A 15235-nucleotide genomic window follows, 5' to 3' on the forward strand; every position below is an offset into this window, starting at 1 on the left:
GTTTTCGCAAATAAAAAACCTCTTATAGGTATACATCCTTGTGAGAAGATCTTTGATTGACACAAATCCTTGACTCACTATTTCTCATGGAGATATTGTACTACCGTTTGCTCTCATAGACCCTTTGGGTCTTTTGAAGACGTGAATATAACTTTCTTTCTTTCTTTTTCCTACTACTCAATATTAAGTCACTTCACATAAACTTTCAATAAAGGTATATATACCGAGATGAATCCAGGAACATGCCCAAATTCACCTTATAAGAAAGTGCAATTTATAACCTCATGGTAGTCATCCAAAAGACAATAAATCATCAACTCCATCATGCATAGTATGGAGTCTGGACTAGATACTATGACATCCCCACTAACGTCATCAGTGCCCAATAGCAGGTGTAGAACTTGTTATCAATATTTGCTCCCACACACACCTCCCACGCACGCGCACATACACACACACACACACACATAAGAGCATACATTCATACAAAGGTCTGTGTACTGAGTTTCTGTTAGAGCTTTGGAGATGCAAGGCCGACTCAGCCATAATGAAGCCTAGCACTAAGCGATCATAACAAATAGAATGAATTATTACAACAAAAGGTAGTTGATAAGGCATATGCACCACTAAAGATAGAAAGAATTAACACAATATCAACTGGCCGCAACTTGGACGAAAACTTCACAATGTGAAATATGCATGTCCGCTAATACAACATAAAGATATACCTAGATGAATCCAGGAACATGCCCAAATTCACCTTATAAGAAAGTGCAATTAAGGTAGGCATTTTCAGCCCAAAACCCAACCATTCACTACCCTAGGAGCCTCACTTCTGAGAAAACTACATCACCTCCCTGTGGAGAGTAATAAAACAGATCAAATTTGTCTGTTTTCGCAAAAACAAAACCTCTCTTATAGGTATACATCCTTGTGAGATGATCTTTGCTTGATGCAAAGCCTTGAGTCACAAAAAAATCCTTGCCAAGCTCACACAAAGCATTACAAAGGTTTGTACACATAAAAGACTCCCTAAAACACATGCAAGGAGTGGAGGGACTGACCCATCTTCAAGCTGAGATGCAATGTAGCATAGTATTCGCGTTACACCATACACATATGACAAAATTGTGAACAACATTCTACCATGCATTGTACTTTAATTTGTTGTTTGTAAAAGTGCCATGAATTGCATGTACCAACTATTTATGGATATTAAGAGACCTGTGTTCATTACCAAGCTAAATTTCTAGTTGATAATAGATCAATTGCAAAAGCAGAGAAGAAACAAAATTACAAATGACAATTAGTGGGAAAACCTATTTGATTGCAAGCATGTAAACTCAATGATTGCATCGAAAAGAGAGAGAAACTTTTCTATACCAAAGTATATGGGGAATTCAAAAAGTCCACAGGCTGTGATCAACCAGCATGACAAAGAAGTAAGTAGCTTACAATCTATCTTATCCTCAAGAGAAGCGCCTGGATGAAAAACTGACAGTGACTTCACAAAACCTTCAAACTCGAGAGCACCATTCTTTTTACTGTCGAACAAGTCAAACACCTGTCAGCAAACAGTCCACATAAGATTTGACCCAAATAGACTTAAGTCTGCAAACTGAAGCTGTTTGCCAAGCTTGGCCCCTGTGCATAAACCAAGTAAAATCAATCCACTTAACTAATGTGCTAAAATCATCATACATCAAATTATATTGCTGCACCCCAAAAACAGCTCCACGAAATAAAAAATCAGCAGAGGAAGATGCCAAAATGGCTTCAAGCAAGCACATCTATTTTAAAAAACCTGAAGAATAACAAACTAGTGAGTGGAAAGCTTATAAAACAGAATAATAAGACATTTCATGTACAAATATCATGCATGTCAGGGGCCAATCTCTTAGCACAAAACGCACACATGAATCACAAGCAAATAAACCCAAGAAAGGGCCATGCCACAAAAACAATTTTACTCTCACATCAGAGCCAACTACTCACGATCGACTTGACCACATAAAGAGCTCCTCTTAGAGCCTAAAACAGGAAAGGACAGATGTGGAAGCTACTGCCTATCCCCATGGTACTAGTGCACCACCATTGCAGAAGGCTGGGAAGCAAAAGGGAAGGTGCTTGAGGTACCCGCCAGACCTACTTCCTCAGATCTGACATGTCAGCCTAATCAATGCCACACTGAGAGTCAATGTTACATGCAAAAGCTTGAAGGAACCTTTTTTACTTGCTATTGTCCATCGCAAAGAAATCGTGAAGGCAAGGGTATTTGATCATTATGTTATGATTTTCAGCCATTGGGCCTTTGTCTTTTTAATTTGTTATATATGGACATCCATTGGGCACTTGCTACAGGAATCGGGCATGTATTTGAGCCATTGGGCACTTGTTATTGCTTTGGGGTATTGTATCTCAACCATATGGGTTTATAGACAGCTTGATGGGCTTATGATTCAGCCATATGGGTTTATGGACAGATTTTCCATTGTTGTTTGTTTTGTGTTTAGCAATATGCATTTTGGATAAGTGCTTACCCTTGTATGTGTATACATGGAGAAGGGTGAATTGTTTGCCTTGAGTTGTTTTAGGAAAACATTGTCAATGGTTGAAAAGCCTCATATCTATGGTATAAATGATTATCATATGGATTTATGGCTCCCTTCATTGGGATGTATTGGATTCATGGAGCACATGACAACTCATGGATCGAGAATTTTTCTATGGATTTATGTTGGCGGCCAAAATGCCTATAAACTATGTGTAGCAAAATGTTTACGGAGCACCATGATATCTTTGCCTATAGTGATTCTTATCATTATGTTACACACTTGAGCCCACCTCTCCTTCAAGGGGTGTGGTCAGAGAACCAACACGGAGTGCAAGAGGTAGAGTGGACATGCCGGTTGGTTGGCAAGAGACTTATGTCTAAACCAAGGGTCATGTGGACTAACACCTGGTTATGCTGGGGACTTGATGCCTGCGCTCAAATCTAGTGGACGTTATACATCTGCGCATAGTGGTTGAGTACTTTAGGTACGGTGCGGTATGGTACAAGTACGTAAAGTACACATCACGATAAGTACTTTAAGTACGTTCACGTTTTTTACTATATATGTATGTATGTAAAATAAGAAATATCTAGCATCCATACAAAAATAGCATGAAAGACAATAGTAATACTGAAATGAAAACTAATCTATTAACCACTTACTAAAATAATTAAAAAGCAGGCCAAATAAGTGTTGTACATTGAACCTCATATTTGGTACGAAGACCTTATCCGTACGAGGTACGGTACGTATGGAGAGGTACGGAAAGTACCGAAGGTACACATTGGATGAGTACGGGTACGGAATGCAACTATGCATCTGCGTGAACGGTCATCAATCGGTCTTCTATTTCTCAACCTAGTCTTCGCATGTAGCATGCGTTTGACATGACACTGGGAATTGAGGAACGAGTAACTACTCCTTGGAGTTGGTGCATTCGACTTGGAGTATGGACAAAGACACGATTGGAAATTTGTATTATGGAGACTCATTAGTCTCGCCCATTTATTTGAGCCATCGTTATGATATATGGACTTGTGAGACTATTTTGTCCCGCCCATTTATTTGGAACATGATTATGATATCTGGACTTATGGGACTGTTTTGTCTCACCCATTTATTTGGAACATGATTATGATATTTATGGGACTATTTTATCTCACCCATATATTTGGGACATGGTTATGATATTTGGATTTTTGAGACCATCTCCTCTCGCCCACTTGATGAGACATGATCATATCTTGGATATATGACTTGAAGATTAAGTTGCAAACAACTTTTAAGAAGCTGGGGAGGATGTCACTAGCCTAGACATTTCCCAATATGAAAGGGGTCTGATGGACTCGAGGACGTCTAAATATTTGGAAAGTATAAGCTTTGGCGATGGGGGATTATCCTATACAAAAGATCTAGCACCTAATGCTTGGTCTAGGCACTCGAGATGGTTTCTTAGACATAGAAATGGACATTGGAGTTCAAGTGGAGAGTATGTATGGCGAGCTCCTGAGGATTTGGAAGAGATCTAGTATTGAAACATGGTTCTACATGGTGCCCACATACATTTCTAATAAGGTGGAATACAAAGAATCACACTCCTAAAATCTAGAAGGGTTACTATTTTTGGGCAATCCCCAATGGAAATTCCATTCACGTCATTACGTCCCTAAGCTAAGCACATGGGGGGACTTGTTGAAGCACCTTTGACATTATGTCTACGAGTTGAGATATTTTTAGAGATGAAGTTTATGGGTGGGAACCATCTCTTAAATTGGGACATGTGACACGACATCAAATCAAAGTGAGGCAAGTCCCCTCAAACTTGTCACCTCAGCTCTCCACTTGTCATTATAGCTCATGAGATCCCCAAGTCTATAAATTGGAACCCTCTCTCTTCATTTGAGCAAGCTCTATTGCTGCAAACTAGCCTCTATCATGTTGGTATACGCTAAGGCTAAAGGCTTAGTAAGCCTTATAAGGCTTTTATAAGCCTTACTAAAAAGGCTTCCACATATCGACAGTCAAAGAGTTGCCTAGCTCGACAGTCAAAGAAGCCATACCCACATTCCAAGAAGAAGGAAGGGAACCTCTGCAAGTATCAAAGCAACAAGGGAGAAACACCTCTGCAAGCATCAAGTAAGATTTGCGGCCTTTTCAATTTTTCTACAGACCTCCTTAATCATAGCATTAAACCCTAAATTTTTCTACAGACCTCCTTAATCATAGCATTAAACCCTAAATTTTCAATATTGTTCAAAATTGAGGGCATAGATCAAGCATTAGAGAGTGCAACAGCTCCCTGTAGCATCAATTCCAAAAAGCCCTCAGGAAGGTACAGATTTGGGAATTTTACCATTTTTTGAAAAATCTCACTAATTGAAGCATTAACCTCAAGTGTTACATCATTATTCAAAATTGAAAGCATATATGAAGCATTAAAGTGATGTTCTAAGCCTCCTATAGCATCATTTTCAAAAACCCCAAAAATCAAATCCTTAATTTCAGAAAACCCTAATTTTTTTAGGGTTTCATAAGCTGAAAATCATTGTTGGGAATTTGGGCATTTAGCACCATCTCTGTAAGGGTAGACACTGGCTCATCATCTATAAGAGCTAAGACCCCCTATCTGCATCATGATGGGTTCACATTTGTTCATTGAAAAGTTTGACGAAGACAACTTTCATACCTGGCAGACCAAGCTGAAATTCAGCTTGATGCGTGAACATTGAAGGCCTTTGGCCTTTCATTGAGGGGAAAGATAAGATGCCTGAAGCTGAAGGCAAAGCCCAGAGAGCTTGGAAGCTCCGAGATCAGAAAGCCTTTGGCATCTCAGCCCTAGGCCTACCCGACAACTTCATACATCATGTCATTGATCTCCCAACTTCTAAAGAAGCTTATGAAATGCTGGATAAACTCTTTGAAGCACACGGTAAGAACTCTAAAGTCTGCCTGTAAATAGAGTTCTATGGTGTGATGATGCAGTCACATGAGAACTTTGATGCTCATGTGAACCGGATGAAATCCCTGATGAACCAGCTTGCTGCCCTGAAAGCCAAGGTGGAAGAGGATGTGGCTGTAGCAGTCTTGATCAAATCAATGCCTGAAGATTCCTACGGAAACCTCATCACAACACTGAAGAATCTCCCAAACCTCACCTTGGAAGGAGTCATCAACTCCTTCAAAGAAGAACAAAAAAAGTTCAAGAACAAGTCAATACAAGGATATAGCTCCTTTACAAAGAAGAACTTCAAAGATGGCAAAGTGTTCCCTCTATGGTAGAAACAACCATACAGAAAAAGATTGTTACTCAAAGAAGTAGTGTAAACATTGTGGGAAAAACAACCACAATGAGAAGTACTACTACCACAAAAAGGAAGCTGCCAACATCACCGAGGAGATAGAGCCTTGCACACAAGAGGCCAACTTTGTTGGCTTATGAATGGGCTTTTTTAAGTCCACCAAAAAAAAAAGTGTGTTGTATTGTGTTGTATGTTCTTTCTTTCAGTTGTATCAATGACCTGATCTTGTATATACTACTCCCACAGGACCCCATTACTGGCATGTGAAACTAGGAGTCATGTGATGCAGCGTCGCCACGAAACGTTTCAAGTCCGAAACCTTTCGCTCAGAACACGTAGTTTCAACCCGAAACATTCCACTCTATGACACACACCAACTGAAACGCCGGACCGAAACACCTATATATATATATATATATAAAGTCAAGAGAGATAGATGCTAGGTCGACTATTTGTCAGTATAAAAATCTCAAAATTACTCACATAATACATTACCATGAGTGATAACACAAGTATAAAAGGCATCACTACTATTAATATTTAAACTTCAAATCTCAATTTAGACATTTCACTTTGAAGGTTTCAATGGGCATTTCACTGAAACATTGGAACGTTTCATGCGTTTCAGAGGTTTCACATTTTAGGCTACCTGAAACGCGTTTCACGGTGACCATGTGTGATTTATCCTTGACCAGAAAACTAGCATGAGAAACCATAACCTAGATTTATCCTTGACATAGTATGAGGTAATGCCTTGAGGGGGGGGGGGGGGGGGGGGGTTGTTGGGAATCAAGGTCTTACCTATGTTTGAACAGCCTCTAGAAGGCTTATGTATTTGTGTGTTGTTGGTGTTGGACTCACACACTCACACACACAAACCTGCACATTAGGGTTAGGTGCAGGATGGAGAAGCTCACACACAGAAATGAGAGAGAGAGAGAGAGAGAGAGAGAGAAATGAAATGAAATGAAATGAAATGTTATATTAACGTCTTCAAAAGGCCATAATGACCTATGAGACCAAAAGTTACATCATGGTGGATCTGATACAATGTCTGGATAAAAAAACCCAGAAAATGAAAAAATAAAGATGATACTACTGGCACCTAAAAAAATGAAACTGGAACTGGAAGGTACACTATGGAGGTACCTCCATCTCATAATATGTGCCGCATCGGACACTGGCGGATCTCCTCAATATCCTGTGTGGTCAGCACCCTGACTGGGTGTCTCGCATGCCTCGCAAGAATAATCCGAATCTGCCGCTGCAACATCCGTCTATGCTGGGATGCCCTCCTCCGTGGTCGTGGGCGTCTGGACCACCCAAGCTCAATCGCACGATCAATCAGTGTACCCCTAGTGTGAGCGGTATCCATGTCCTGCTGCTGCTGTGGTCCATCTGGCGCAGTGATGGCCGGACTAAAGAAGTCTGTAATGTGCCTCTGAGTCTGGCTCTCTGTGCGCCTAAGCAGGCTATCTCTATGTCTCCGCAGCTCAAGCAAGAACAATCCCAAACACCTCTGGTCCACAAAATACAAGTCAACCCTTGCATGTGTGCCACATCCATATAATATAGAAGTACAAAATATTATATGTAGAGTGTCCTTTCACACTTGATATCCAAGGGGAAAACCACATGGGAAAAAGCGCCCTTGGTTAAGCCCTGTTCACACATAGCACTACCATAAGTGAGCATATGCCTACAAATCCCCCCTGTAGTGGAAGTGTGAACCTGTACAAGGTAGCAGATCACTCTCTGTATAAGAGTAAGCCCAAAGCTTTGCGGAAAGCTTCAAACTTTTCTCGAGGTAAAGCCTTTGTGAATAGATTTGCAACATTATCCTGTGTAGGGCAGTAAGATAAACTAATCTCCCCTGCATGTAGCCTCTCTCTGACATAGTGATAATGAATCTCAATGTGCTTGGTACGTGCACGCATGAAATACTGGATTTCGTGCCACGGCCATAGCACTCTGGCTATCAGTGAGAATGGTGGTGGGTGTCTGCTGACACTCACGAAGATCAGCCAATAGTCTCCTCAACCATACACAATCTACTGTAGCTGTGAAGACTGCCCTGTACTCAGCCTCACAAGTAGATGTGGCAACAGTGGGTTGCTTTTTACTCAACCAAGATATGCATGAACTGCCAAGAAAAAAACAATTCCCACTGGTGGATTGCCTGGTATCATAATCACCAGCCCAATCTGAATCACTGTATGCATAAAGCTGCAAGTTGGCCCCCCTGGGATAGAACAAACCAAGATCTAGGGTACCCTTCAGATAACGAAAAATGCGTTTGACTGCTAGCCAATGCTTTGTGCCTGGGCTGTGCATGAATTTGCTCAACAAAGACACCCCAAAAGATATGTCTGGCCTCGTGTTACACAAGTGAATGAGGCATCTCACTGCCTGGCTGAAAATGCCAGCTTCAAAAGGCTCTCCAATATCATGCATAGTAAGCCGTACACCTGGTTCTACCGGAGTAGAAATGGGCTTACATTCATCCATGTGAAACCTTTTTAGCAAACTTTTTATGTACTTAGTTTGCTGCATAACAATGCCATCATCTGTATGCATAAACTATATGCCGAGATAGTAGTATAAAGGCCCCAGATCTGACATATCAAATTTAGCTTTCAAATCAGCTTTCAAATCTGAAATTTGTGCTTTGCTAGTACCTGTAATGAGCATGTCATCTACATACAAGATGACTATGAGAATATCGGCATCGGTTATCTTCACATACAATGTGCTTTCAGCTGGACTATTTACATAACCTTGGCTGGTTAGATGAGCATGTATCTTATCATACCAAGCTCTTGGAGCTTGATTTAACCCATACAATGCTTTGTGTAACCTGCATGTATCTTATCATACCAAGCTCTTGGAGCTTGATTTAACCCATACAATGCTTTGTGTAACCTGCATGTATCTTATCATACCAAGCTCTTGGAGCTTGATTTACATAACCTTGGCTGATTTAGATGAGCATGTATCTTATCATACCAAGCTCTTGGAGCTTGATTTAACCCATACAATGCTTTGTGTAACCTGCATACTTTATGTTCCTCACCATGAACTACAAAAACAATGGGCTGATTTACATATACTTCCTCCTGTAAATCCCCATTTAAGAATGTAGTTTTGATGTCCAATTGATGCACTATCCATCCTTTATGTGCAGCCAATGCAATCACTGATCTTATTGTGGTCATTCTCGAAGTAGGAGCACAAGTTTCTTCATAATCTATTCCCTTTTTCTAGGAGTAGCCTTTAGCCACAAGTCTTGCTTTGTACCTGTCAATAGTACCATCAGACTTTCTTTTGACTTTGTACACCCACTTTGTTCCAATGACATGCTTGCCTTTAGGTAATTCCACAAGATCCCATGTATTGTTCTTCATGATAGAAGAAATTTCAGCTTGCATAGCTTGCAACCAATGCTCACTCTCATGTGCTTCTTCATAAGAAGGCTCTTCTAAATCAAAGAGACCACCCATTGCTAATGCAGACTCCCCACGATGTATATTCAAGTCATTGCTAGAACTAGCCCTTGTTCTACCTGTGAGTGGAGCTGCAAGTTTGCTTTCTTGCAAAGTTTTCAGCAACCATCTTGGCACTGACTTGGCTATGTCTATGGCTGTTTGCTCTTCCCTTACAAGATCTTCCACTTCTTCCATAGAAGGGGGCTGAATGGCTGGTTGTTCCACATGTTCTACATGAGGATTTTCTTGTGTAGGGGCTGGCTGATCTGAATCCCCCCTAATTGCAATGGGTAAAAGTCCATCAAACATGTCCTGTATGCCTGTATCATTGCTTTTATACAGGCTGTACATGGGCTGTTCTGAATTTTCAGCAAATACCACATCTCTACTTACAAAAATCCTTCGTGTAGTTGGATTATAAAGACGATAACCTTTGCTCTCATTGCTGTAGCCCACAAAAATGCATTTAATTGCTTTGTCATCTAGCTTTGTTCGGAGTTGTTCTGGCACATGTGCATATGCCAAACACCCAAATGTACGCATATAATCCACTGTTGGCTTTCGCCTATACCAAGCCTCAAATGGTGTTATGGTTTTCAAAGCTTTTGTTGGACACCTGTTCAACACATGAGTTGCACACATTATAGCTTCCATCCAAAATTTGTGAGGCAACTTTTGTGCTTTCACCATGCATCTTGCCATCTCCATGAGCGATCTATTTTTCCTTTCAGCTACACCATTCTGTTGCGGTGTATAAGGCACAGTACATTGGTGTTTGATGCCCTTTTGAAGCACATAATCCATGAATGCATTTGACATGTATTCTCCACCTCTATCTAAGCGGAGTGTTTGGACTTTACATCCACACATATTTTCAGCCATTGCTACAAAGTGTCGAAAGCATGTAAACACATCTGCTTTCGCTTTCAAGGGGTAAGCCCAAGCAAACCTGGAGTAGTAATCAATGAATGTGACGAAGTAAAGATGCCCCCCTATGGATGGTGTCCGCATTGGACCACATACATCACTATGTATGAGCTGTAATTTACTTTCAACTCTAACAGCTCCATCTTTTGGGAAGCATCTTTCCCAAAATACACCCCACATACATGTCTTGGTGGAGACTCAAGAGGCGGCATATTATCAACCATATGATGCTTCTACAAAAGCATCAAACTCCGAAAATTTACATGCCCAAAACGAGCATGCCATAACTCTGCATCATGCATAGCAGGAGTGTGGGCAGCCACTGTATTTGCATCATAAGTACGCTTGTCATAGCTGTCCAGCTTATACAAGCCTTTGTATCGTGTTCCTGAAGTGACTATTTCATAACCCTTTGATGGGTCTTTTACCAAACACTTCCCATCTTCAAATTCAACCTTTAAACCTTGGTCGTATATGGCTGAGACGGAGAGCAGATTTTTCTTTATCCCTGGAACATACAATACATTTTTCCTACAAATATTGGCACCATTGGTTGCAATAAGTGGAACATTGCCAATTTCCTTAACTGGATATGTGATATGATCTGCACATGATACAATGCGGCCATTTGAAGCATAAACCAAGTGCTGAAATACATCTTTGCATGAAGTGATGTGGCTCGAAGCACCACTATCAAAATACCATGATGCATTTTGTCTGTCAAATGCAATGCAAGACATATCATTGTATTTGGTGTGTCACTAGTGCATGTGACCAAAAAAGTGTACTCTTCTTGGATTACATTAGCTGATTGTTGTGCTTTGTCATCAAAAGAGTCTACTACTACATTGCATGCTTCTTTCCTTTTCTCTTTTGCAATCCGCTTCCTACATTCACTGATGTAGTGTCCAGGCTTATGGCAGTAGTGACATTTGCCCTTCTTTTTGGGCTTGTTTGCATCCCCTTTGTCAGACTTTTCACCACCAGAAGAGGGCTGTCCATGACCAGCCTTGCTAGACTGTTGTCCCCCATGCTTAAAGCTCTTTGCTTTACCCTTATCCTTGGCTGTAAATGCCTTGTCTCCACCACGGTTGCTCGATAAGTTTGCTCTTGTTTGTTCTTCCTGCAAGAGTAAACCCACCAGCTCTTCAAAAGTGACGGGATCACCACCTCCCTCATTAAGAGGTTGAGAGAGGTGTGAAAGCCCAAGTAGGAAGGTGGTAAAGAATGAAGAGTGTTGGTGACCATCTGTCTGTCTGGGATAACCTCATCAATGTTGAGCAATTGTTCCTGCAAATCTTTCACTTTGGTGAGATGATCTGCCATGGAGTTACCCTCATCCATAGAAAGAAGATCCAATTGCCTCTTCAAGTAGGCAACTCTTGCCTCGTTGCGTACTTGATACATTGCTTCCAATGTGTCCCATGCAAGCTTCCATGTCTTGCAAGAACGAATGTGCAAAATAATAGTCCTTTTCACTGAAAGGGCTATCAATGACATGGCATGTTCATCTCTAGAGTCCCATCTCTTCTGCTCTTGTGTGGGAGCAGGTTCTACATCAGGAGCTCTTTGAGCACCTCCCCTTTGAGGCGTGGCTGGCTGTATGGTAAGTGGGCGTGTGTCATCACCACACACGATGCCCCAAAGCCCTTTGGATACCAGCAAATTACAGATCATGAAACTCCACAGGGAGTAGTTAGATCCATCCAACTTGTCCTCCTGGGTGAGCACACCAAATACATTTGTAGCATTCTATGCCATGTCAACAAAATGTACCTGCAAGCAAACCAAGCACCAATGTGCACTACCAGGCAAGCAAATGTCCTGTGCAAATGTATGCCTGCAAACCAGAGCAAGTGTAAACCTGCACCAAATTGTCCAATTACACACAATGTGTATACATACGCGACAAATCACAGCTGTAATGCCCAATTACATGCTCCAATCTGAAAATCCCCAATTTTTATGCACTCCAATCGCTTCAATGTGCATCTAATTGGCCAATTTTCACAAAAGCCCCAAATTTCTGCAAATGAAAGAGGTTCAATTTGCTTATTTTGACCTTAATTTTGAAAACCCCCAAATTGCAAGCAAAGCAACATGCCCAATTTTTTCAATTTGTCCTGAAATTGAGAAATCCCCCAAATCGCCTGAACCCTTTACCACATGCACTGTAGTGTCTACAAAATCTGCATATTTTCGCCACATGCACTGTAGTGTCTGCAAAATTGTATCTGACCTGCACTACAGAAATTTACGTGAGCAAACTTTTGCCAAAATTTGCATATTTCTACCTGTAGTACGGTCAGCTGGGGGCATTGCTGGCCCACGAGAGGTACTGGTCGGGCGTTGCTAGCCACGGGAGGTACTGGTCGTGCAGAGGGTGTTCGAGCAGCAACAGCCAGGCACAGGTGGAGCGAGAGGTAGCCGCCAGAGTTGGCGCAGAGTCGACGGGGAGCTGGAGCGCGAGCGCACAGGAGGAAGTTGCCGTAGCTGCACAGTCGACGAGGAGCAGCAGACGGGGTCCTTGTATGCGGCGGATAGGCGAAGGCGGCGCACAGGCTGGGGACCCGGAACGGTCTGGAGCCAACGGCTGGGCACGTGCGGAGCTCGGAGCAGACGGAGCGGCTACCAGCGGGCCAGAATGGAGCAGTGACGGAGGTCGTTGGACGGGAGGCACTGCCCGAACAGAGCAACAACGGTGGGGCGGCCAGAACGGATCTGTGACGGCGGCGCGTCTGGGCAGCCCGGACGGAACAACGACGGCCGGAAAACGGAGCAGTGAAGGTATGGGCTGGAAGGCAGGCGTTGCTGGGCGGCGGCGGTTCTGGGCGCACTATCGCCGCCGGCTGGAGAGGGACGTGCCGTCCACGGGCTGAGCGGCGGAAGCGCCAAAACTGTCGGACGGAAACGGAAGCGCCGGCGACGGAAATTGACGGAATTCTGCAGGTTTTCTGCAGCTCTTCAAGGAGCAGATTCCAGGGCCAGCTCCCAGCTCTGATACCAATTGTTGGTGTTGGACTCACACACTCACACACACAAACCTACACATTAGGGTTAGGTGCAGGATGGAGAAGCTCACACACAGAAATGAGAGAGAGAGAGAGAGAGAGAGAGAGAGAAAGAAAGAGAAAGAAAGAAAGATTTTATTAACGTCTTCCAAAAGACCGAACTCGGCCTATGAGACAAATCGGAGTACCTGATGGGGTATCCTCTATCATCCCAACAAAATGAAAAAGTACTGAACAAAAAAGCTGAATCTGGGTGTGCAGGGGATGGAGCTCTACTACTAGGAGAATGCAAAGCTATATGCATGGAGTATACAATCATGATATGCAACCTAGCTAGCTCCATCCTGTACCATACTAGGGGTATAAAATGGTATACATCAGTGAAGGGGGTGTCCACAGCTCCCTGAAGAACATGCCTGGGTGTGCTCTGAAGCGAGCCAGTCGCTCCGCACCCTCTCTGTGAAACTAAGCTCTGATCTCTGTCATCTCTCTCTGGTATAGACGTGGTGTCCGAAAGCCAGGTGTCCTCTGTCTCCTGCGGGCTCTAAGTGTCTCTGCTCTCTGGAGAGTAATTCCCTGCCGTGTAGGGGCTGGGAGGGGGATGGATCTCTGGAAAAATGTAGTAATCTGTGTCTGTCGCCCCCCCTCTGGAGCTGTCTGAGCCTGTAATAATGTCTCTCTGTGGCGCTGTATGTATAGAATGTATCTCCCCAGTATGCGCTGGTCTGCTGCCTCAAAGATCTGGCGTAGGGAATGTGGCTCTCTGAGATATCTCTCTCTGATGGCTGTATATGCTCTGCATCTACATACATAATGCTCCTCACTCTCCACCTCCTCTCTGCACAATCTGCATACCCTCTCCTCTCGGGGGATCCGTGCTGCTCTACCAGTCTCAATCTCCAATCGGTGTGATGAAACTCTGAGCTGACCAATAGCCACTCGGGAGCCGTGTGGTAAAAAGCCCTCCATGTATCTAGGCCTCTCTATAGATCCATCATCAGTGATACTTATGAAGTGATCTCTGTAGTATAGCATCTTCGGTGGAAGAGGCTGTGTAGGCGATATCCATGTCTCTCGTGTAAAGAGCTGCCATAGATCCTGTCTCAATACTCTGTTCCTCTCACTATGAGAGAGACGGATATGTGGTGCATCCCTGTCATACTGGAATGGTGGTAGATGATCCATGTCTAGGCCATGCTGTGAGAACCAATGTGTGACCTGTGCATACCATGATCCTCTGTCTCCTGCCTCAGCCAACTGTCTAGATGCCTCAAAAGCTCTGTATGACAATCTGTCCTGTGGCATCTCTCTGAATCTATCTAGCAGGCATATAGTCTGAAATATGGCCTCTACCATCATAGGAGGCGCAGCAAACTCTGCTCGGATAATGTCATGAGGTACTGACGGTTTGTTGCGTATAATGCGTGCCATCATGAGGGCCTGTGGTCTCTCTATCTGTGTCCACCAATGGGTAGCAAGGCCTGGCGCCCATACTGCTGCTCCATACATCAATGCCGGTGTGACTAATGTGTCAAATAGCCACCCCTTCGTCCTGGGCTCCTGAAAATGCGCTTGGTGGCACTGTCTCTCTAGCATAGCCAGTGCTGCATATCCCCGTGTCAATCTAGCTCTGGCTGCTGAACCCATGGTGAAGCGTGTGGCTGCTGCAGAGAAGGTAACCCCTAGGTACACGTATGATGTCACCACCTCCACCTGGCATCCTGCGAGAGTGAATGTCAGCTGACTCCTGCCCTGTCTCGATGTATGAAAGACCATAACCTTGGTTTTCCCAAGGTTCACAGTAAGACCCCTCTGTGTGCAGAAATCATCCTGCGAGAGTGAATGTTAGCTGACTCCTGCCCTGTCTCGATGTATGAAAGACCATAACCTTGGTTTTCCCAAGGTTCACAGTAAGATCCCTCTGTGTGCAAAAATCATCGAGTGCATGTAGATGCTGC

At 43.2% G+C, this 15235-nt stretch overlaps 1 protein-coding gene across 1 annotated transcript in view; it reads right to left on the reverse strand.

Annotated features, from left to right (window-relative positions):
- LOC147605875 (calcineurin B-like protein 3) overlaps window positions 1-15235 on the reverse strand; it is an 82890-nt gene that overhangs the window by 21877 nt on the left and 45778 nt on the right. The window contains exon 5 of the mRNA XM_086792479.1: window positions 1456-1564. Within this exon, the coding sequence (XP_086648605.1) occupies window positions 1456-1564 (109 nt within the window). The remainder of the gene's footprint in view (window positions 1-1455; window positions 1565-15235) is intronic.

This window comes from Cibotium barometz, chromosome 58, assembly GCF_041138505.1.
Source record: "Cibotium barometz isolate CiBa-2024 chromosome 58, ASM4113850v1, whole genome shotgun sequence".
NCBI classification, from domain to species: Eukaryota; Viridiplantae; Streptophyta; class Polypodiopsida; order Cyatheales; family Cibotiaceae; genus Cibotium; species Cibotium barometz.